This window comes from Lates calcarifer, unplaced genomic scaffold, assembly GCF_001640805.2.
Source record: "Lates calcarifer isolate ASB-BC8 unplaced genomic scaffold, TLL_Latcal_v3 _unitig_5786_quiver_433, whole genome shotgun sequence".
NCBI lineage: Eukaryota > Metazoa > Chordata > Actinopteri > Centropomidae > Lates > Lates calcarifer.
This window is the reverse complement of record NW_026117727.1, coordinates 282,505-304,644: the sequence shown is the minus strand read 5'-3', so window position 1 is coordinate 304,644 and position 22,140 is coordinate 282,505. Positions and strand designations below refer to the sequence as shown.

The window sequence follows — 22,140 nt, the reverse complement described above, 5'->3', positions numbered from 1 at the left end:
ATATATATATATATATATATTTATTATATATATATATATACATATATATATATATACCTTTTGCCTTTTTTGTGCCTTGTGAGCCTGGGCAGTGTTTCAAAACAAGGTTTTCACTACTATTGACACAGAGCTCAGAATAGCCAAATGCTGTGAGCTCTGATCAGATATATATATATATATATATATATATATATATATATATATATATATATATATATATATATGCAGGCGCACACTGATTCCAGTCACAGCTGGGTGCGGGCTTAGCGGAAATAGAGCTGCCAGGACTGTACCAAGTTAACTGAAGTTAGCATGAATACGACCGGATGTGGTGGAGGGCCTCTGTATCTTAATTAATAACCTAAAATTATTGTTACAATTACTAGGCGAAAACAACAACAAAGGTCACACATGTTATTTAGATAGCCTTCTATATGCAGTGGAACTACAACAAAAGTCATCTCTTAAACTGATATCACTCATACCACTGTGGTTTTCTAAGACTTTTAGTTTGAATTCGGAAGCTGTCTCTGATAGTCGTTCTTTACTTGATGCTGGTCAACAACAGCTGCTTTACCAGAAACCAGGAGGCGTTAAAGAAGTTGGCGATGTGACAAGTACGTCAAATAACCTGTGGGAGGCTTAAAAGTTTGTATGTGTGTGTGCTAACCACCGCTTGCCAATGGTGTTGCTGTAATGTGTGGTGCAGTCTCTTCATAGGTGAGTTAAAGACGTAGCTGTTAACTACTTGTGGAGCATAAAAGTGAAGTTTTAGTCGAGTGCTGTACAGTATCAGTGAGCTTTCCTACTACGCTAGCTAGTAGAGTAGCTCCCCTTCGCTAGCTAGCTAACGTCACGCTGTCTTGCCCTACCAAAGTAATAAACGTAACGTAAATTCACCATATTCCCAATCAGCAATTTGCACCTATGTTCGGCCAAATTTAGATGTCGCCATTTACAGGTTTCTTCATATATTCATCTGTCAGCGGGCCAGGCTCAATGTACAGTAATGTTAGCAAGCTAAGCTATCTCTCAAAGTTGTTGGGAGAGCAAGCTTCCTTGCTGCAGACCGATGCGTTCCGACCTCTTGTGTAGCCCTAGGAAACAACACGTTACCAAATGTCATTCAGACTCTGTAATAACTTTACTACTAATGCTGACATGTTAATAAGATTGTCACGGTGAAGTTAAATGTTTGTTTGTTTTTCAAAAAAAAAAACACATCATCATATTTTGAATCTGTAGTTTTTTTTAGCATAGAGAAATAGGTAGATGCACTTTATTGATCCCAGGTCGGGAAATCACTGTGTTACAGCAGCCGACAACGATTAATTAAATGAAAGTAGCTACACCTGTCAACGAACAGTTCGTTACTTAGTCTTGGTGAATTTCAGCCCTGGATGAGGAAGGTGGTGTTGTTGCTGCCGCTGAGCACAGTATGTCTCCCACGGTGAATCAGGAACAGTTGTGGAAGCTTTGGAAGGTTGTAGCTGTGCGACTTTATCTGAAGTGAACTTAAGAGATCAGTTGGGACACCTGTTACACCCGCTTGGAACTGCTCACCAGTTTGGCAGGTACTGGTTAGTTTTTGTATTTCTGCCAAGTTTTGATGGCCGTTGATGTCCTCAATAAAACATTGATAACTCTTTCCTCCTGCTCTACTCTTTCTCTCCTCTCATCTTCTCTTCAACTTTGCTCTCTCTTTAGTGCTCTGTAAAAAACCCCCCTCTGTTCATCTTACTCACTGCTACTGTCACTGTTCCTTTCCCCTTTCTCTCATCCTGTCCCTGACTTCCTCTTCTGCCATCCCTCTGTTACTATAGGAGCACCATGGCAATGTGGATCCAGGCCCAGCAGCTGCAGGGTGAGGCGCTGCACCAGATGCAGGCACTGTATGGCCAGCATTTCCCCATTGAGGTGCGACACTACCTGGCCCAGTGGATTGAGAGCCAGCTCTGGTATGCCATAGATCTTTATCTTTATTTTTATTCTAGAGGCACCCAGCCTGTGGGTTGGACCATGTAATGTTTTATAACACTTTAAAACTTTAAAATTAAAACTTTAATGATTGCTGCAGAATATTATTCCTGTCAGGGTGTAAAATTTCTACAACATTTAAACCAAAATGACCAGATATTTCAATAAACTAAAACTCTTAATAATAATGTTTATAATAATGATGATAACACATTTTATTTATACATTGCTTTTACCCAAAGACACTTTATATAAATAAACTATTGAAAGTGACACTGAGTTGCCAGTTAATTAGGTACACCTAGATAAAACAAGTCAGTCCAACACATCACACACACCATGAAGGTTCTAATGTTCAATTTATCCTGACACTGGTTTAGATGTTGATTCAATTGTGTGATTATTTTAGAGTCAACTGAGTGTACTTTACATTGTTTTAGATGATCTATTTAGCCCATGCTACCACCACTTAAGTCTTATTCTCATTGTTTTAGCCATTATTTCTAGTCAGTATCATTTTGTGCCCATGAAGCTAAAAGATATGTTCAGATTTCACAGTCATCAATTGCTGTCATTTCTCCTCTTGCCCATACTGGCTGTGATCCCTCAGTTTTTCTTTTCTAATAAAGAAATTTGAGGCATCCACCTTACATGTCTGACGACTTGGTTTAGTGATGTGAATCAACCTGTTTGTTGAACTGACTGCATTAACAGCTGCTGCCGTCGTCAGCCTCCCAGGCCTGGGCCTGGAACGTCTTGGTTTTCATGTCTGTGCCCAAGTGAACAGGCTAGAGCGTCCTAAATATATTTTTTAAACCACAGGTGTTTGCAAACAATATTTTTGGCAAGTTGGTCAGGGCATCTAATTCACCATATTCAAATTTCAGAGTTGAAGTTGACTGGATCAATTGGAAGTGTACCTGTGGAAGCATTTTAAGACCTGCCTTTAATTCCTAGATGACTCATAGCACCATGTTCATCTGTATAAACAATAATACGCAAGTATAAACACCATGGGACCATGCAGGTGTCATAACATGGAGGAGGGAGACATCTTCTGTCTCTTAGTGATGATGTTTTTTTTCGTTTGGAAAATGCAAATCAATTCCTGGGGGACAGAAGATGCACCAAGAGGAAACAGGCACATCTCAAGACATCAGCCAGGCAATTCAAAAGGGCACATCAAATGGGCACAAATAGATACTGCAAATGGGAAATGACCCCAAGCATATTTTCAAAGTTGTGGTAAAATTTCACAAATGTCTATAGTACCATAATTTCCGGACCATTAAGCGCACTTGTCTATAAGCCGCAGGTGTCTAAATGTTTTTGCGACATGAAGCTCGTTAGCCCGTAAAAATCTATAAATTAGCCGCATCATTGTTTAAGCTGCAAGTTTCAAAGCGTGTGAAAAAAGTAGCGGCTTATAGTCCGGAAATTACGGTATTTACCTCAGTGCAGTAAGGCCTTCTACTGCACTGAAATACACAGATTAACTGGCTAACTGTTGATTCTTTTTTAAATCAGGTACTGTTAGTACACACTGTTAAATAACTGTAATTGACTCGTTGCTGAGTTGTTAGCTTATCTTTCTATCAGTTTATCTCACTTTACTTGATGATACTCTTGTTCTTTACCTCACTATGTTAACATGTTTTTTTTTCGAGCACTTTGGAACCATGTTTTGAATGTGCTATACAAGAAATCATCACTCTGTTATGCATTAAGGAGTTGAGTTTACTTATCAGATGTTTTACAGGCAAAATTGATGAGAGATTTGTGTAAATTTTTTAGTCCTGTGCAACTTCTTTGCAAAGCAGCACTGAGCTTGATGTTGGTCTTGGATTGGTTAAAAATGTAATTGTGTTTCACAGGGACTCAGTGGAGTTGGACAACCCAGCAGAGGAAGCCAAAGCCAAGCGTCTGCTAGACAATTTGGTGGCCGAGCTGCAGAGGAAAGCCCAGCTTCAGGGAGGAGAGGACGGCTTTCTGCTTAAGATCAAGCTGGGCCACTATGCCAGCCAACTCAAGGTACCAGTCAGCTGCTGTAAGACAAAGGAAAACAAGCCTGCCCACAAACCTTGTTTTTAGAACATAATGCTGAACCAACCTGGTGCAGTTAACGTAAAACAGGTATCATTTCTCAGTGATGGCCACTTAAACAAACAAAAAAAAACTTCCATAGACAATCATTCCATCTTATGTCACCTAACTCAACACTCTGAAAGGACTGTATTATTGGCATATTTGTGCCACGAGGTGTAAACAATTAAAAAACATTAATTATTTTATGTGTGTGGGGAGACGGCAGAAATTCAGCAGCTCAGGCAGAGAAGAACCCAGATGGAAGAATGCACAGTGAGCAACTTCTGTTGGAATCAAATGTACTCTGTCTTGGGACATGGTATCCAATTTTTTCAGTGTCTCTACAGAGTGATGTTTTAAGGTCATCATCATGAATCTCTCACCAATCTAAAATAATTCATTCAGACCAGGTGTCATTTGTAGGCTACTAATGCACTTGAAAGTACAACACCAACCACACCTACAAGAACAAACAATGTATCACGCTGTTCTACAAGCGAACCAAGAGACCCCCGCTATCCATGGAGATGATGTTCCAGACATACAGCTGAACCAGTCCTGTACCGTGGTGTGTAGATTCTCTGATCCAGTGTCTCTTTAAACTGAAAGACTATGCTACCTATCCTCTAAAGGGCTTAGTGAACCACACCTGAGTTCAGGCAGTAGTATTATACACCACCCTGTTCAACTCCAGTGACTGCAGATCACTGGGCTTTGGTTTTGAAATCGAGGCAGCTGCTCTTCCCGTCCACCTGCCTCAGAGCTGCAGCTGAGCAACAGGTTTACTGTCCCGAAAGAACTGTTCAGTTCAATCAGTTCAGACATGATCTCTCTCTTCTAGAAAATGTCAAAGAGTGGGAGAGCAAGTAAGCTTATCAATTTAGGAAGTGTTTCATTGTGGTTGCTTGCTAAGTAAAAAGTACAGACAGACCTGTCTCAGACCTGTCAACAGCAGATTAGAGGACATATATTGCTAAATGCTGAAAGCTGCTGATGACGGTTGGTTCTCTCTTGTGCTGATGAGTTACTCCACTTCAAAATCAGCGTGTTGCAACACAGACTGTGCCAGTTTCAAGGTAAAATAAATAGCCTGTGACAGTCTATAATGTTATAATGTAAGCAATGTTCCCTCTAAGCTGCGCGCACTGCTCCTGCTTTGTCCGCGCACAGCAAAACTATGTAGCGCATAAAATTACAGTGTGCGACAGTGTACACGTCTGATGTTGCTCACAGTGATCCAAGGAATTCTCAGGGAGTTTGTGTGTATGCTCAGACACATGAAAAATTAGGGGGAACATTGATTGTAAGTATTCAACTTTCTCTGCTAAATGCTGTTTCTACATTGCCCATTAATAAAGATTTCATGTTCCAGTACTGGTCCACATCCCATGGTTTGGGAGCCTCTTCTATAGGTACTACATAGACACCAAGGAATCGCCACTATGAAAGTTATTTTCACCCTGAGAAATGTAAACAGATGTATTGTTGGACTGAAAGAACTCCAGAACATTTTTGACCAGAATGTTAGTATGGCATTGATTAATGATCTGTCTGTCTGTCTGTCTGTCTATGTGTCTATGTGTATGTCTGCAGAGCACTTATGACCGCTGTCCTTTGGAGCTGGTGCGCTGCATTAAACACATTCTGCACTCAGAACAGAGGCTGGTTCAAGAAGCTACAAATGTAAGTGTTGGTGGGGCTGTTGATGTCTCATCATTTGCAGGAATCCTGTGAAACCAGGTTGTGACAGAGGTTGAGATTCACACATAGTAGGCTGGTTTTCACAAACAATAAATTACATGCATAGTGTCACGCTATTAGTAGTACTAAAGTGAAAGAACAAAAACAAAAAACAAATAAAAAGATTTAGATTTTTTTTTAATGTTTGGTGTGTAGGCCAGCTGTGGGACTGGGGGCCAGGCTATGGACACACTGTCACAACGGCACCAGCAGATCAACCAGGCCTTTGAGGAGCTCCGCTTGGCCACACAGGAGACTGAGAATGAACTGAGAAAGCTGCAACACAGCCAAGAGTACTTCATCATCCAGTACCAGGAGAACTTGCGCATCCAGGGTAAGGATGAGACACACACACAAAGATACATTTGTAACTCTGATTTGCACAGAACCCACCAGTCATTCAGTGGCCATGTATGTAAGGTAGCTATGATGACAGCCTATGATTTAGCTTCAGGTGTTTTAGCCCCGGCTTGTAGGGAGGAACATTACCAGCCTGTTTGACACACCTTCTCATTCAGTGTTTTTTTTTTTTTAAAACATTTTTTGTAAAATTATTTCTACATTGTAGATTAATACTGAGGACATCAAACTACGAAAAAACACATATGGAAGTGTTAAACCAAAACCCTTGTTATTACTGATACCTGCCACTGCCATTTAAGTGCTTGGAGCTGGTTGTTTCATTATGACGGTGAACTATGAAACTAACAATAGTACACTGTTGGTGCTGAAGTGGTGCAGAAGAGAGATATTTATTGTGGCAGGGTTCTTGGCTGTGAGCATGCTGAAAACTCTCGTTCTTTACACAGCAACAGAGAGAGTCGGGGAGTGGCTCGTTTTTTATATTATGTTACAATCCTTTTCCACATTGGCAATAAAAAAGCAATTATTAGATGAGATTACTTCAGATTCTTCCATACAGCACCTTCAAAGTTACTGTCTTTATCCTAAAGTTAACTGTGTTCTCTGGCAGTGACTGTTACCTGCTTCCTGTTTTGTTAGCCCAGCTGAGCAGCCTGTCGTCACTGCCTCCAGCTGAGCGCACCCAGCGGGAGACCACCCTACAGAGCAAGAGGGCCACTGTGGAAGCGTGGCTCACCAGAGAGGCCAGCACACTACAGAAATACAGGCTTGTATGAAGAGACACTATACACACACACATTATTAACTGTAGCTCTGCAATTATACATTCAGACAATGATATACAACGTTGACTCATATTGTATACACAGAGATGATTCAGGAAGGGAAAGGTTTGAAAAAGTTTGAAACCTGCATTATTTACATCAATGTTTACTTGTTTGCAGTCTTCTTCTTCACTACCTTTGTTGGCACGTTGTTTTCTCTCTTGGTGCACTATGATGGAAAAGTGTGTAACCATTGGCAGGGATGTTAATTGTGTTTCCCACATTAATGTGGGTCAGCAAATAAAATTGGGGTTGACTCAAAAAAGCATTGCTTCACTGTTCTTGTAGCCAGTGACTCAACATGGAACCTTTTAATCTCTCAGCTTCTATTCACTCAGAAATCGATGTCTATTCCTTTCAGTCTCATTAGATTTCCTTCATTTTTTAAGCTTTATTTAATGCAATAATGCAGTACGCCCAGTTACACGCATACATTTTGTATAATTTCCGATCACATTACTTCATAATGACACATTCCTCTGTGCATCACATAATGGAGATAATAGATATACATCATCCTGTGGTTGATTCAGGAGTTTCTTTCTACTTTCTGAATAACAAAACAGGAAAAAGAACCAAATAAATGTATTTAATTTTTTCCTTTTAGGTTTTAAGTCTGTTGCAGGGAACAGTAACTTTGACTTCAGCACATATAAATAAGGTTAAGATTGATTTATCAAGAATAGTTCCATGTCTTAGTTCGTCATGGGTGACTTGAAAACATCTACTCAATGATACTGTCCCCTCACACTGAGTAGGTAGAAATACCTGAGGTGTAATATGGTTGGCTCTCACTAAATAAGGTGTTTATGCTGAAACCTCTCCCTCTGTGCTCAGCAATGTCAGTTAATAAATAAGGATTCTGAGACATCATTCAGAATCCAAAGAGGGATAAAGGGTCTTACTTCTTCCGCTACTTAAAGTGATAATAACACACTGAGTAACATATCAGGTCGCACAATACTAGACAGTGTATTTGGCATATCTTTCACTGGACATTTTGACCGTTGATATTTTCATTCAAGGACAACTACAATCTCATTTAAGAATCATAATCACATATGCACATTTTTCTCAGCATGTGTCTGGTGGTGTGCTTGCAGGACCTGTCAGAACAACACCAGAAGACCCTGGGCCTGCTGAGGAAGCAGCAGACTCTAATCCTGGATGAGGAGCTCATCCAGTGGAAGAGGAGGCAGCAGCTAGCTGGCAACGGGGGTCCTCATGAGGGGGGACTGGATGTCCTGCAATCCTGGTACATACTAGAAATACTTGTTAATTAGTTTGCCTTGCGTATTATATTGCAGAGTGGAGGTGTCTTTAAGCAGTTTTACCTAGCTCAAGCAAGTGTATTATTCTTATTTTGTGATGTAGAGGAAAGTTTGCAGAAGTGAAGTAGAAGGTGTTGAGGGTGATAAAACATAAACTTAAGATATATTTTAATAAGATGACATGGAGGAATAACTAGGAATAACTAATGATTTCCTCCCCCTCTACTTTCTTATTATGGTGGTGTCTCCACTGCTTGTCCTTGTCCACAAGGTGTGAGAAGCTGGCTGACCTGATCTGGCAGAACCGGCAGCAGATTCGACGCTGTGAACATCTAACTCAGCAGCTTCCTCTGCCGGGCCCCATGGAAGAGCTGCTGAGCAAGCTCAACAGTGACATCACTGATATCATCTCCGCCCTGGTCACCAGGTGAGAACTAGACTTGACGTCTCCAGTGTAATGTGGAAGTTGCTGATGGGGCCTGTGGACTGGCAGACTGGATGCTGTTCCCATTCTTGAAAGGCCAGGGTTTAGAAAAGGAGACTCCAGCCAGCTGATTCAGGAAGAGCAATGCAGAATCTGTTGTAATTCTGATTCAGATTTTTGTGAGCACTGTGGCCTTAACTTAGGTGAGGTGAGTGTCTGATACAGTGACACCAGGACTGCAGTGTTTTGCAGTTGTTGTTCAGCTGGTTTTATCTGCGATCTCCAGCGCAAATTGGTGTGAAAGAATCACTTCTTTTTTTCTTTTTTGTGAAATGGTCTATATTGAAGTACTGTTATTTACGCTACATTTAGTGTGTTGTGTGATTTTTCCATTGCTGTGGTGAAGTACCTTGACTTGTCAGATATTTTAAAGAAACTGAAAATTTTGTTGTTTACATACTTCTCCTTTTGTGATATATAATTCTATATTTATACCGTGATAGATGTCTTACTCACTGGACATCCACAAATATTGTTTAACTGGTCAGTTTATTGTGGCCAAAACTGACCCCTATTACCCATTTTGTGCAGGTGATGCATTCATGATGCAGGTCATTGAAATTTTCACTCATACCTGGTCATCTGTAGTTGTTGTCTTTATCAGAGCCTCACTCTGCACTGTTGTTCAATATCTTCATCTTAACCACAGAGTTACACCAGAATTACATTGCACAACTATCAAATAAAGTTAGGTTTCAGTTTCACTTCTCTCTGTATGCTGCTCACTCTCTCTTTTGCAAGGACACTGGAGGTGTTTGCACATCTAGTCTACATATTGCACACAGTGCATTCAGAAAGAACTCAGACCCTTTAATTTTTATCATGTTTTATGAAGTTTCAGCACACATTTTTGCTAATTTACTATAAAAGAAAAACTGAGATATCACATTGCCTTAGGTATCCAGACCCTTCGCTATTACACTTGAAATTTAGCTCAGGTTCCTCCCATTGCGCTAGATCATCTTTGAGATATTTTTACGCTTTGACTGGAGTCCACCTGTGGTAAATGTAATTGATTGGACATGATTTGGAAAGGCACACACCTGTCTATATCAGGTCTCACAGCTGATCTGTCCATATCAGAGCAAAAACCAAACCATGAGGTCAAAGGAACTGTCTGGAGAGCTCAGGGACAGGATTGTGTTGAGGCGTGTGATAAGGGTCTGTGAATCACTCTCACTCTGGTCCCTTCCCCAGAGATCTAGTAGGGCCGCCAAAGACAGCTCCCAGGATTAACAAGACACACAAACCCCTCTACCACGTCAAGGTGGTGATTCTCAGTGGGGTAGACAGAACCTCTTATCTTTTCTGAGCTTATTGTCCATATCACTGCCTTAGGATCACTCTAATCCTTTCATGATAGAAAATATTGACCAACTCATCATGTCATTTCTTCTTCTTCGTCTTCAGCACCTTCATCATTGAAAAGCAGCCACCCCAGGTGTTAAAGACCCAGACCAAGTTTGCAGCCACCGTGCGCCTTCTGGTTGGTGGAAAACTCAACGTCCATATGAACCCACCACAGGTCAAGGCCATCATTGTTAGTGAGCAGCAGGCCAAGGCTCTGCTGAAGAATGAGAGCACACACAGGTGAGGCACATGCCAGCATGCAAACTTGTCCATGAATCCTGTGTAATTTGCATTGTAAAACACATTGTGGACTCACGACTGATACAAGGCATACAGTCATTACAGCAGTTGGATATCAAAAGGCATCTAACTGATCAATGGGCAGTTATTAAACAAACTGTTTCACAGTGGTTTAGTCATCATGTGAGAGTTATGGATTGAGCGTGTTGAACAGATCTGTATGTGTTACGTGATTTCTAACAATTTTCTTTTGCCTTTGTAGTGAAAGTAGTGGAGAAATCCTCAACAACAACTGTGTCATGGAGTATCACCAGGCCACTGGCACCCTCAGTGCTCACTTCAGAAACATGGTGAGCTCTGTCAGATATTGTTTAAGGAAGTTTGCAGCCTTAGCAACAAAACAAGACACATTACAGCTGGTTTATCCTCTTTATATTGGTTGTATGTTATATGATATGAAAATCTCCCAGTTTGATTTGATTCCAATTAATGAAACCCTGTATCCATTCATTTCAGTTTCAATTCTTGATGCTTCAGTTATATCAGGCAAATACCAGTGTTGTATCCTTGCGTATCTTGTTGGTTCAGTAAGAGAGTGACACCATTGTTTCCTTGAATATAAAACTGAGAAATGCACATTACCAGCTGAATTGTAAGCACTTCCTGGTTGCAAAAACTGCAGATCAAGGATTTATTTTCCTCTGCAAATGCAAAACATCTAAAATATGATACATTTAGATTTTGTAGGCTTTTATGTGCAAAACAGTTGAGCAGGAATGACATAGATTGTAATCAGTCACAGTTTCTGAGACTGTTGTCAAGGCAGTTCATATGGCAGCTATCATCTGTGTTAGATTTAATTTAAAATAACCTTTTTTGCGCATTGTAACTCGATTTCCACAAACCGAATCAATGACAACAGGTAACCACTGCATACACATAACTTTGTCAGTAGTGTTATGGTTCTTACAACATTTAGTGCAGATGTACCCTATCCCTACAGAGAAAAGCTACAAATGCAAAGATTGACCGTAGGACTTAAAGAATTGATATAGAGTAAAAATTGTGATTGAACAGAATAATTATTTTTTTGCCGGCCCTTGTATTGTACATCCATATTATTACAAATTATGTTAAAAAACCAACAATTAATTGAATCTGTTAACGAGTATGATATGTGTTATAGGTTTTTTTTAATTCCTCTCAGCTCGTCAAACAAGAAAATTGGCCAAACGCTGAACTGCGTTCTCAGAGCCTGACATCGGCCTGACACACAGCTTCTCTCCAGATCTTGAAAATGCAGCTGCAGAATTGTTTCAGAATGCACTACACTGGCTGTGTGAATTGTAATGAAGGATTATGTTTCTAATGTCTTCTCCTGTCTTTGTCTTAACAGTCACTGAAGCGGATCAAGCGTTCTGATCGTCGAGGTGCAGAGTCAGTGACGGAGGAGAAGTTCACAGTTCTGTTTGAGTCACAGTTCAGTGTCGGGGGCAACGAGCTGGTCTTCCATGTCAAAGTAATTAAATGTCATATTTGATCTTTTATACCAGTAAATAGCAGCTAAACAACTCTGAGTATCTTTTTGATTGTTTCATGGTTAGCTTTACTCTTTTGGCCACGTCTTCCTTTTTAACCCATTTCTGTTCTCCCATTGTGCCTGTAACCTGCAGACCTTATCGCTGCCTGTGGTAGTGATCGTCCATGGCAGTCAGGACAACAACGCCACAGCAACAGTCCTGTGGGACAATGCTTTTGCTGAGCCAGTAAGTTGAATGCACCTGGACTGTTTTCTCAATGGGCTTTTTATACTTCACAATGCCCAGTGTTTACCATATCAAGTAATGTTTGCCTGTAATGGCACACAGTGTCAGCTTGTTAGGTATCTGATAGCATCATGGGTTGTTCAAGGATTCTGATACTCTGTTATTTACCAGCTGCAACTGGGACTGATATTTTATTCATTTTGTGTGTCTGCGTGTATGTGTGTCAGTCACCATGGTCCTGGAGACACCTACTATATTGGGAAATTTGGCAGGCATTTTTTGTCATAATGATATCCTTGTAACTGTGGAAGAAACAGTCAGGAAACTTGTGTAGTAGAGATCAAAATGAAGACCAAGTTATAGGTGCGATCCCAGCCATTAGTACTGAATACTCATGTAATAATGTAATGGGAGGGAGCTGGAAAGTATCCCCCTCACTAAGGTGAAAACACACATGTACATTGACTATGTGAAGTTTGACAGAAGTATAATACAGGGAGGTGTGCTGTCAAGGGGCATGAGAATGCAGCCACAGGACTTATTTGGCTTTTGTTTGGTATTCCTTCAGTCTATTGTGTGTTCTATTTAATCTGTGTTAGGCAATAGCAGTTTTTACTTGATATATATAAATATTGTTTATGGTTAAATTGTAAAAATATTCTTAAAATTTATTGTGGAGGGGGGTGGGTGGGCAGGTCCATGTGCCTTCACTCTTTAATGGCATTGGTAGAGACTGTGGGTATTTTTGCCAGGTAGGAAAACAGTGTTTGGTGTCAGAGAGTGGGTCAGGCTGGGTGTCACTGTGGCTGCTAGAATCTGCTGCACCCCTGACACTGGTTTTGTTATCCACCTATTGGTGAGAGTTGTGGAACTTTATGTAACTCACTAGTAAAAATCAGAGCTCTGTTTTTTTATCAACACATCCCCTGTGCTGATCCAGAATAAGACTGAATGTATCCTACCAACAAGAACTGTGTGAATGTCCAAAGCCTGAGATGTTTTCTTCTTCTGTGCCATAGAGTTCCATTATTCAGAAACTGTTGCACTGGACACATGTTTCTTTGTTACCTTGAACACACACAGTATAGTTTATTTTGACCCATTCCCATATATGCTGTCCTGTGCCCATCAAAGCACTGGGTGCACCACTGAAAACAGTCCCCCCCATTTTCTTCTATTTTAGTAATGTTTTCAAAAAACTCACGGGAACCTAATATGTGTGAAGCCACATTGCCCCGTGTAATTTTTAAATCATTGAAAATATCAGAAAGGTGTCATTTTCCCATGTTTCATCAAAACAACAATGATGAATACTGTGCTGGTGAGAAGGACTTGAACAAATAAACTGACAGTCAGTTTATCAGTTTTTAAAACAGTTTTTTTTCTAAACTGCCATGCCTCTTTTCATCTTTTCTCACGTTTCCCTCTGTACCATCTTCATTTCTTCAGGGCAGGGTGCCGTTCATCGTACCAGACAAGGTGCTGTGGCCCCAGCTGTGTGAGGCCCTCGATATGAAGTACAAGGCTGAGATGCACAGTGGGCGAGGCCTGTCAGAGGATAACCTGGTCTTCCTGGCACAGAAGGCTTTTACAAGCAGCAGCAACAACCCTGAGGACTACCACAACATGACTATATCCTGGGCCCAGTTCAACCGGGTGAGGCCAGCTCGCTTCCACAGCTCTACAGCTGACTGTAAAAGATGTGTGAACTGTAAGAAAAAAAACGTGCTGTCACTACAGAGTGTCAGCAGCAGCATCATATCACTAAAGAAAATCTTGGTACTGCCCTGCTACATGTTAATGTGATGTTTCAAAACAGGTTAAGTTTTTAAACTCATTAGATGAACAGGATTTCTCAGACTGGTTTCTTAATTTGTACAGGAGAGCTTACCTGGGCGCAACTTCACCTTCTGGCAGTGGTTTGATGGAGTTGTGGAGCTCATGAAGAAACATCTCAAGCCTCACTGGAATGATGGGTAATGAGTCATGCTGTTTTTTTCCCCCCAGGAAACAGATTTTATCATAACTACTAAAACAGGAATTTCTGATTAATCTCAGATGAAAAGGCAGCATTAGAAAAACAGAGGTAAGAGGAACAAACGTTTCTGTGCAAATACTCCAGTATTGAGCAAGTTGAGAATTTCAGTGTGGTCCTGGTTTAAGAACAATGTAATGGCTGGCTGGAAAGCAGTGCTTCTTTTTCCTCCTCAGCTTATGTTAAGTGTGTATCTTTGCTTCACCGAACAGTGATGTCTTTGTGTCCTACACTTGCATAAAGTGCATTAAAGAGTTTACATATAAAAGTGTGTGTGTATCTGTGTGCTCTTTGCAGGGCCATCCTGGGCTTTGTAAACAAGCAGCAGGCCCAGGACATGCTGATGTCCAAACCCAACGGCACCTTCCTGCTGCGATTCAGTGACTCTGAGATCGGAGGCATCACCATCGCCTGGGTGGCTGAGAATCCCAACAAACCAGGTACTAAACTGCTGCGCTTTTAAAGACTTTTTACACTTAGTTTGATTTGTACGGCAATTAAGTCTAATATCATAAGAACAGCATGAGCTGAGGGTAAAATGTTGCATGCAGCATTCCAGTTCAGTTTCCTCCCATGAATATCAAGCCCCGAATTCCATTCATGTATGTTCATGCATGTGTTCACAAGTTAGAACATCAATCATCTTTATCTCTGCGACAATAATAACATGCTTATCCTCAGTAAATACAGAGATTATAATATATGGTTGTTCCTGTCCTGGCTAGGAGAGAGGCTGGTCTGGAATCTGTTGCCTTATACAACCAAGGACTTCTCCATTCGTTCCCTGGCTGATCGCATCAGCGACCTGAATCACCTTCTGTTTCTCTACCCTGACCGGCCCAAAGATGAGGTTTTTGCCAAGTACTACACCCCTCCACTCTGTATGTATCAGCAGTTCTTACTGTTAATCATATCAGTACACACATCTGCAAAGAAGCCAAACCTGGTGGAACAAACCTAATACATGGGTGACACTGTAAAGTTGAAATTACTCTGCAGTCACTTTAGACCTCATCTCTCTTGCAGCAAAAGCGGTGGATGGATACGTAAAACCACAGATCAAACAAGTTGTGCCCGAGTAAGTTGTTCTTTTTTTTCCTCTCTTCTGAAACGGTGTGCGAGTCTTTTCTGTGTGGAGTTTGCATGTTCTCTCTGTGCCTGTGTGGGTTCTCTCCAGGTTCTCCAGCTTCCTCCCACAGTCCAAAGACATGCAGGTTAATTGGTGACTCTAAATTAACTGTAGGTGTGAATGTGAGTGTGAGTGTGAATGGTTGTTTGTCTATATGTGTTGGCCCTGAGATCAACTGGCAATCAAAAAATAATGATACATTGAGATGGACAGTAGTACTGATTGATTGGTGGCCATTATTCTCTGAGAATATCTAAAACGTGTGTGAATATTAGGATTCTGTATGATGAACTGTGTTGTATTTCAAGTTATTTATAACACATATATACACATATATATATATGTGTGTGTGTGTGTGTGTGTGTGTGTGTGTGTATATATATATATACACACACACACAAGTCATACACAGTATGGTCTTAAATGTGTCATCTGTCTTTGGCTTCTATATGTGGAATATCATCAAACTGTGAAGGATCACTGAGGGCTTATATGTAGTACAGTGCAAAAGTTATACGCACTATTAGTAGAGTGAAGATGCTTCAAAATGAATGCCATGAAAATATTTCCTTTGTATAAACAGAAAAACAAAAGAAATAAACAGAAAACAAAAACCTATATCAAAATCAGTATTTGCTGTGACCAAGTCTGTTGCATGTTACAGTTAAGTGGAAATATTTTTAAGGGAAACCAGGCATTCAGAAAAGAGTATTTTCCTTGGCAAAGAATGACAGTGTTAGGAGATGCTGACACTTTTTTATGGAAATGCTGGAGTAATTACGGGAAATGTCTCTGGTAGATTTACCACCCCAAATCCTGAGCCCAGCGGAGGGACTCCTACATTCATGGATCAGACAGCTTCTCCCTCTGTGAGCCACCCCAACAACTTTGGTGTTTACCCTCCTATGTGAGTACACACTCCTTTTACTCACTCATTTTATTTCTTTCAAAGATCTTTCATCTCTCTTTTTCTACAGCTGCATCCTTCTTTTGATTGATGTGGTTTGTTGTTTTAATGGAAGAAATTAACACATGCAGCTAAAAACTACAGGCTCTAAGTTTCATTTTGATGAATAGGGAGTAGGGGTTTAAAAGAAATCCAGCTGCCTCGCTAGGGTTTTGTCTCCTCCTCCTCAGTGTGATAGTTTCCCTGAGTGACAGTCAGCTGTCAGTCTGCTGCGCACTGACTCAGTGGGGGCGACTACATAAAATATCGATCACTTTTCTATAACGTGTAATAACCAAAATGGCTGCTTAGTGAAATCAGAGTCCTATGTTGCAAACGGATTGGTCATTTTTATCCAGTGGTGATCCATAATGACATTGTAGTGTGTCAGGGAGAAGGTGGGCAGAACTTCCCAGCATGCTTTGAGACAATGTGGCTATAAACATAAGTTTAAGTTAAATTGTGTTTGAAATTCTTTAAAGCTGTGTCATGGCTCATGTCAGTAGTGTTATTGTTCTTTACATTGTTTCTACAGTGTTTTAATAGTTTACAGTTACCTTTGTGAGGAATACATATTTGGCACCATGAGAGAAGTCATGTGCATAGTTTGTTACCTCCCAGTAATCAAGCCCTCTCAGCTGTGTTTGAACATGCAGCAAATTTTTAGGTGCGCTGATGTGATCAAGCAGTTGATGTTCCCCCTGTTGACCTGTCTTTACTGTTGTCTCATCAGGAGTGATGCCATGTTGGATGCAGACGGAGACTTTGACCTTGAGGACACAATGGACGTGGCCCGTCACGTTGAGGAGTTACTCCGCCGGCCTATGGCCAACCAGTGGAGCAGCCAGCAGTCCTGAACCTGAAACCTGAATTTGCTGCACACCTTCAGGTCTTCTCCTTTGTGTACAAAAGAAACACCCACACCTCTCTGGACTGCAGCCAGGTCTGGCAGTCTGGCAAATCCACCATTGATTGGAGGAGAACAGGTCCAGTAATGAATAACCTTCTAAGTGTCTCTATAGAGATAGCAAACCTGCTTTCAAGAGTCAATGTTACTGGCCTTTGACAGAGGCTGGTGTTAGTGTCCTCTCCCACTCAGTCTCTCAGGGTCGTCATGTGGAGCTGGCTTGGGTCAATGGGATTTTTATACAAAACTGAGACATATACTTAATTTTTATGTAAGCTTTGCATTCACATGTGCCTGCTGAGCTTTTAGCCGGCACTGGGAGACTTTTACATAAACATTCATAGTAGACAAACTAGCTTCTCCTAAAAATCTTTTTAAAGGGTTTCTTTTCCTTTTCCAGTTAAGACTGGTTAATGTGACTAAACACTGACAGATTTAATCTCTTCTTTTTTACAGGAGATATTTGTCAATCATTTTTACCAATGCCTCAAAAATCCTTAAAGTGAGACTCTGTAACTTTTCCTGAACATCAGCTGTTGTGTGCAGCAGTAGTATTTACATGATTAGAGCAAATTTTCCCTCATTTCCAAAGTATCTCTTGAGTCAGTTGCTTTAAAGACTTTATCATTTGGCAGGAAAACAAGTAGAAATCAACAAACGTCACCCAGGTAGATGCATCAGAGCTGCTGCTTTGTGGCTTAAGTTTTAAGACGGGTTTAAACCTGTGTTGGAAACAAAATTTGTTTACTATGTCCTCAGAAGTTGCAGCTTCAACCTCAGTGTGAAGCTTAGTTTAAACCTTTCTGCTGTGTCCTGTAGAAACCACCTAAACAACATGAGACGTCAGTGAACCTGCGGCTCAACCTGCCTCAATGTAAACCTGCTGCATGTCTGGGGTTAAAACCTGGTGAAACTCAAGTCTCTGTATAAAGTGTTGATCTGACACACTGAAAACAAATGATCACTGAATCATTGAATAATTCACGCGCCAACAGAAGGTGCCAGGTGATCTGTTCAGTCATCTGAGGCTTTAAGAGTCAAAAACAAAATGTATTATAAGAGCAATTCCCTCTTCTGTCTTTATATAGAAAGGTATTTTACTCATGATTGATGTGCAGCAGAGTTTAAGGAAACACAGTTATTATTGTACAGGCCAGATATGTAACTATATGATGTACATTTATATTAAAAATATAGTGTGATCCATCATTTTGTGTTAGGGCTGGGTGATAAAAACAAAACAATAACGATATATATTGCAATATAACTTTTCCTCAATAGACATATAAGACATGGTCGATAACAAAGTCAATAGAACTCATTCCGCCTGTGTTTTGACAGACACAGTACGAAAAGCCAATGATCATGAGAATAGCCATCAGACAAAAGAGCAAAACACTCACTCAGTAAGTAAAAAGCATTTATGTACTTATAATAAATCTTAAGCCTGACTTTGATAATTGGAAATTATTTCTAGTGTCATGTGATCTTATTGTTCATATGTCACCTTGTTAAATGTCATTTTTGGACGTCGCTAGAACCTAAAGGCCAAGCAGCTTTCAGCGTTACTTCTCGTATAATATTAGGTACCTTAATCATGGTTCTGACAATGCTGCAACACCTCTTTCACATGCGCTCAGGAAATCCTGGGTTAACTTAACGAGTTAATAATCAGCATCGTAAAACCGCTTAGCCAGACTGTGGTTGTTCAGTTTAGTGAAGCCAGATAACAAAAAGATATCCTGGGTATGTTGAAGACAGAAATAGTGATTTGATTTCTATCGTGATATATATATTGATATTGACCAATATAAAAATTATATTGTGACATGATTTTTTTCCCATATCGCCCAGCCCTGTTTTGTAAGGATCAAAACTGCAACTAGGTATTACCCTGTGTATCATTTGAGTGATATTTCTGAATTCTTTCTTCAGCACTTAGACAAATGACCTGAATCTGAACTGTAAAAGCTGAAAATGTTTAAAAATTATTTTGACACAGCAGTCAGGTTCAACCAGTTGAACTTGTAAACCTCAACTAAGTCAGTCAGATGCTTAGTGACAGAGCAGCAGCCTCAGTGTGTTGACTCTGAGTTTTATTGGTTTCAGTAACACGCTGAAACATACTTAAACAGGAGCCCAAGTCATAAAAAGTCATATAGACTCTGACCCTGAAATGTCAGGTACACAGCAGCATTTGTTTTACGTTTGCTCACATTAGCCACTTATAAATTTAACCTTCTGTAAGAGAATGATTTGTTTTATTTCTTCAATCAAAGGTTACATAGTCTGACTTCAAGTTCTGAAAATGGAATTTCCAATCTGTTACCGCTATCAATTGGTGCTTTTTCTATAATGGTTTTAATTAATTTCTTGTATTACTGCCATTCTCTGTTGTTGTTCTACACTGCCGTACAGCAAAATGTTCAAATGCTCTTTTGGTGCTATAAATTGGTTGGTAGATTGAGTTTTAAATACAAACGTTGGTACAATATGATCTGTCAAATGCTAAAATTATTTTTATTGTCACTTAACAATGTGATATGTCAGAACATCAGTTTACTAAAAACAGATGTTGTAGTCTGCAGTTTGCATATGCTCAGTATGTTGGTGAATGTTTATCCAGTCATTTAGATTTTAAGGAACCAGAGAGTGTAAGTCTGTGTTCTTAGTGGATTTTCTTTACCCAGAGTACTTCAATGGTACTGATTCATTTTTATTGTGTTAAAGGGGTATTTCACTCTCAGGAAGCTGGGCCACAGAAGTTTCAGAGTTTCTTTCCTGCTACATAATAGTACAGATTAGTACTCACTAGGCCTCAGAAAAATAGAATACTGTGACACCTGTCCTCTCCTCTGTGCTGCCTGCAATGAAGTGACCACAGCCAATCACAGCAGATTAGAAATTAGACTCTGTGCAAGTGTGTTCAGTTATTTATACATTGTTTGTATGTATGTGATAAAGTGCAGGTCACCTGATGTTTTTAGAGATATGACATTGTACAATAGCTAACATGCTGTGATTTGTGTTTTCAGTCAAAGTGTTGCCACCCTGGCGCCTGTGTCGTTAGTTGAACAGACTTTTCAAACCCATTTAACAACTTAAATAAGAGAGTCAGCTTTTCCTGACGCAGGCACATCTCTCTACGCCTGATTCAGTCGGCCTCATGGCAGCTGACAGACATGAATGAGCTTCTGTCTCTAACTGATCATTTTACAGATAAATATGGCTGAAATCACAGCGAAGTGACTGTTGGTTTACATGTAGTCTTACATGTCTGACAACAGAGACAGAAAATCTTGTAAATGAGAACAGCTTTATCTGGAATTAGGCTGTGTTAAAATACTTTGTATGTGAGCACAGAGAGTAGGAGAGAAGCCAACAGGTAAAAGGTTGGCTGACACTAGGTAGAATGCTAATTCACATTTTGCACATTAACTGTACATGGTCCTACCACATTCCAGTGACCAGCAGTCTCGTTCTCGTTCACAATTTTTTCTGAGGCCAGTTTTCAGTCTGCACTTCATTGAGCTCATATAACAATTAAGTACAATGTTTCATTACTTAGAACGTTTATGTAAACTCCTCTTTTACCCTGTCAGATACATATTCCAGAAATGTACCCTTACATTTTCCCAAACAATAACATATTTAACAATCTGCCTGCACACTTCATTCATGTGTTCATTTACTGCAGCAGTCTGGACCTCCATATTGTTTTGCCTACAATTCTACCCCCACCCCAAGAAATCAGCAGAATTCCCCTTTAACTGTGAGTCAGTATCATGGAGGCTATCTGGCTTTCAGGACCTCACTCTCATTGTACATTAAAACCTATTCATCAGGATTAATCAGAATGACTCGAGCTGACCACTGTGTTGTTTGACTCCTCTAATGTACTGCATCACTTCATTTCTTCCTTGACCCAAAGTGAGCTTGACATTTTGCCTTTGTGAGCCAAAACTTCAACCTAAAATTATTGATTATGTTTAAGAATTCATTTTGAGAAGACAATTTTAGAGTCAACTCCGACTCAACCACAGATGACGAACTAGAAACCATTTTTAATGTCAACTCCAAACAGGCAGCGCAGACTATGACATTTTGATATAGAATCTTAAAGGTGTTGTGAGTGTGATTATATGTTATCAAAATGGAACCTTAGGTGCACAGTATGTCCTGTCTTGCAGGCAAAACTTAGATCTCTGTCACTGGGAGATGTTTGTATCTCACACTTTGTCATACTCATTTCAGTCAGAGGTGTTTTTTCCTCAGACAGCAGCTCATTAGATCTGAAACTAACATTATTTTTTACAATCATGATTTCAAAGATTTTTCCAATCGCCTGAATGCAAAAAGATTCGGTTTACTGTCATCCTGAATCAACCCCCCTTTCTTTTCTGTGGAGATACAGTAGATCTGTCTGTGCCTTGTGAGTTGTTAGGAGACAGCACTGTCCATACAGGAAATATTAAAGCCATTGTCACTAACACTGCACCACTACCAGCCTCAGCCATGGAATGTCTCTTTTAGCAAACACCCAGAATGAAAGTTAATGCAGCAAATCTCAGGAAAAGTCACTGTGAAATAAAGGTAGATGAGTCCAAATCAACCAAATAATACCTGATAACTCGAGTGTTGAGGGAATACTTTGATAACTCTTGTGCTTCTTTTGCTTCTTATGCTTATTGTGAGGTTATAAATAAAAGCTGAAACAGAAACTTTGTGTACTAAATCAAGAGAAGTGAACAAGCATTTTGTTGCTCACACCAGCAGTAATTTGATGTTTTTGCTAATGTACTACTTCTTTTCCTTGAATTGTTTTAATGTGTTTGCCTCCAGTGTAATTCACTTTTCCAGCTCGCTGCTGCTGTGTGTTCGCTGGCTTCTGTACAGTCTGTGGTCTGTCGGTCTGGGGATTTCTTATTTACTTCCACATTGTGCTACATTTTGCTGGAAGGTTGATATATGGTTTTGGGAAATGGAAATAAAGTTTTTCTAATTAATTGAATTACATTGTAGT

At 40.1% G+C, this 22,140-nt stretch overlaps 1 protein-coding gene across 7 annotated transcripts; it reads left to right on the top strand.

Moving 5' to 3' along the window:
- Positions 1 to 485: 485 nt before the first annotated feature.
- Positions 486 to 22,128, top strand: LOC108876812 (signal transducer and activator of transcription 5B). Of its 7 annotated transcripts, none has more exons than XM_051069086.1 (20): positions 569 to 720; positions 1,460 to 1,574; positions 1,824 to 1,958; positions 3,852 to 4,008; positions 5,656 to 5,745; positions 5,959 to 6,136; positions 6,805 to 6,935; positions 8,093 to 8,244; positions 8,532 to 8,687; positions 10,155 to 10,334; positions 10,597 to 10,684; positions 11,731 to 11,853; positions 12,008 to 12,100; positions 13,550 to 13,756; positions 13,982 to 14,076; positions 14,433 to 14,575; positions 14,861 to 15,016; positions 15,162 to 15,213; positions 16,064 to 16,171; positions 16,944 to 22,128. In XM_051069086.1, the coding sequence occupies exons 3-20, from the start codon at positions 1,831 to 1,833 to the stop codon at positions 17,065 to 17,067; spliced, it is 2,361 nt and encodes a 786-aa protein (XP_050925043.1). In that variant the 5' UTR covers positions 569 to 720; positions 1,460 to 1,574; positions 1,824 to 1,830; the 3' UTR covers positions 17,068 to 22,128. The 7 variants fall into 7 exon arrangements, with proteins under 7 accessions (XP_018522081.1, XP_050925043.1, XP_018522076.1 ...); XM_018666560.2 differs by having other exon boundaries at positions 1,708 to 1,958; XM_018666558.2 differs by having other exon boundaries at positions 1,395 to 1,574.
- Positions 22,129 to 22,140: the final 12 nt, after the last annotated feature.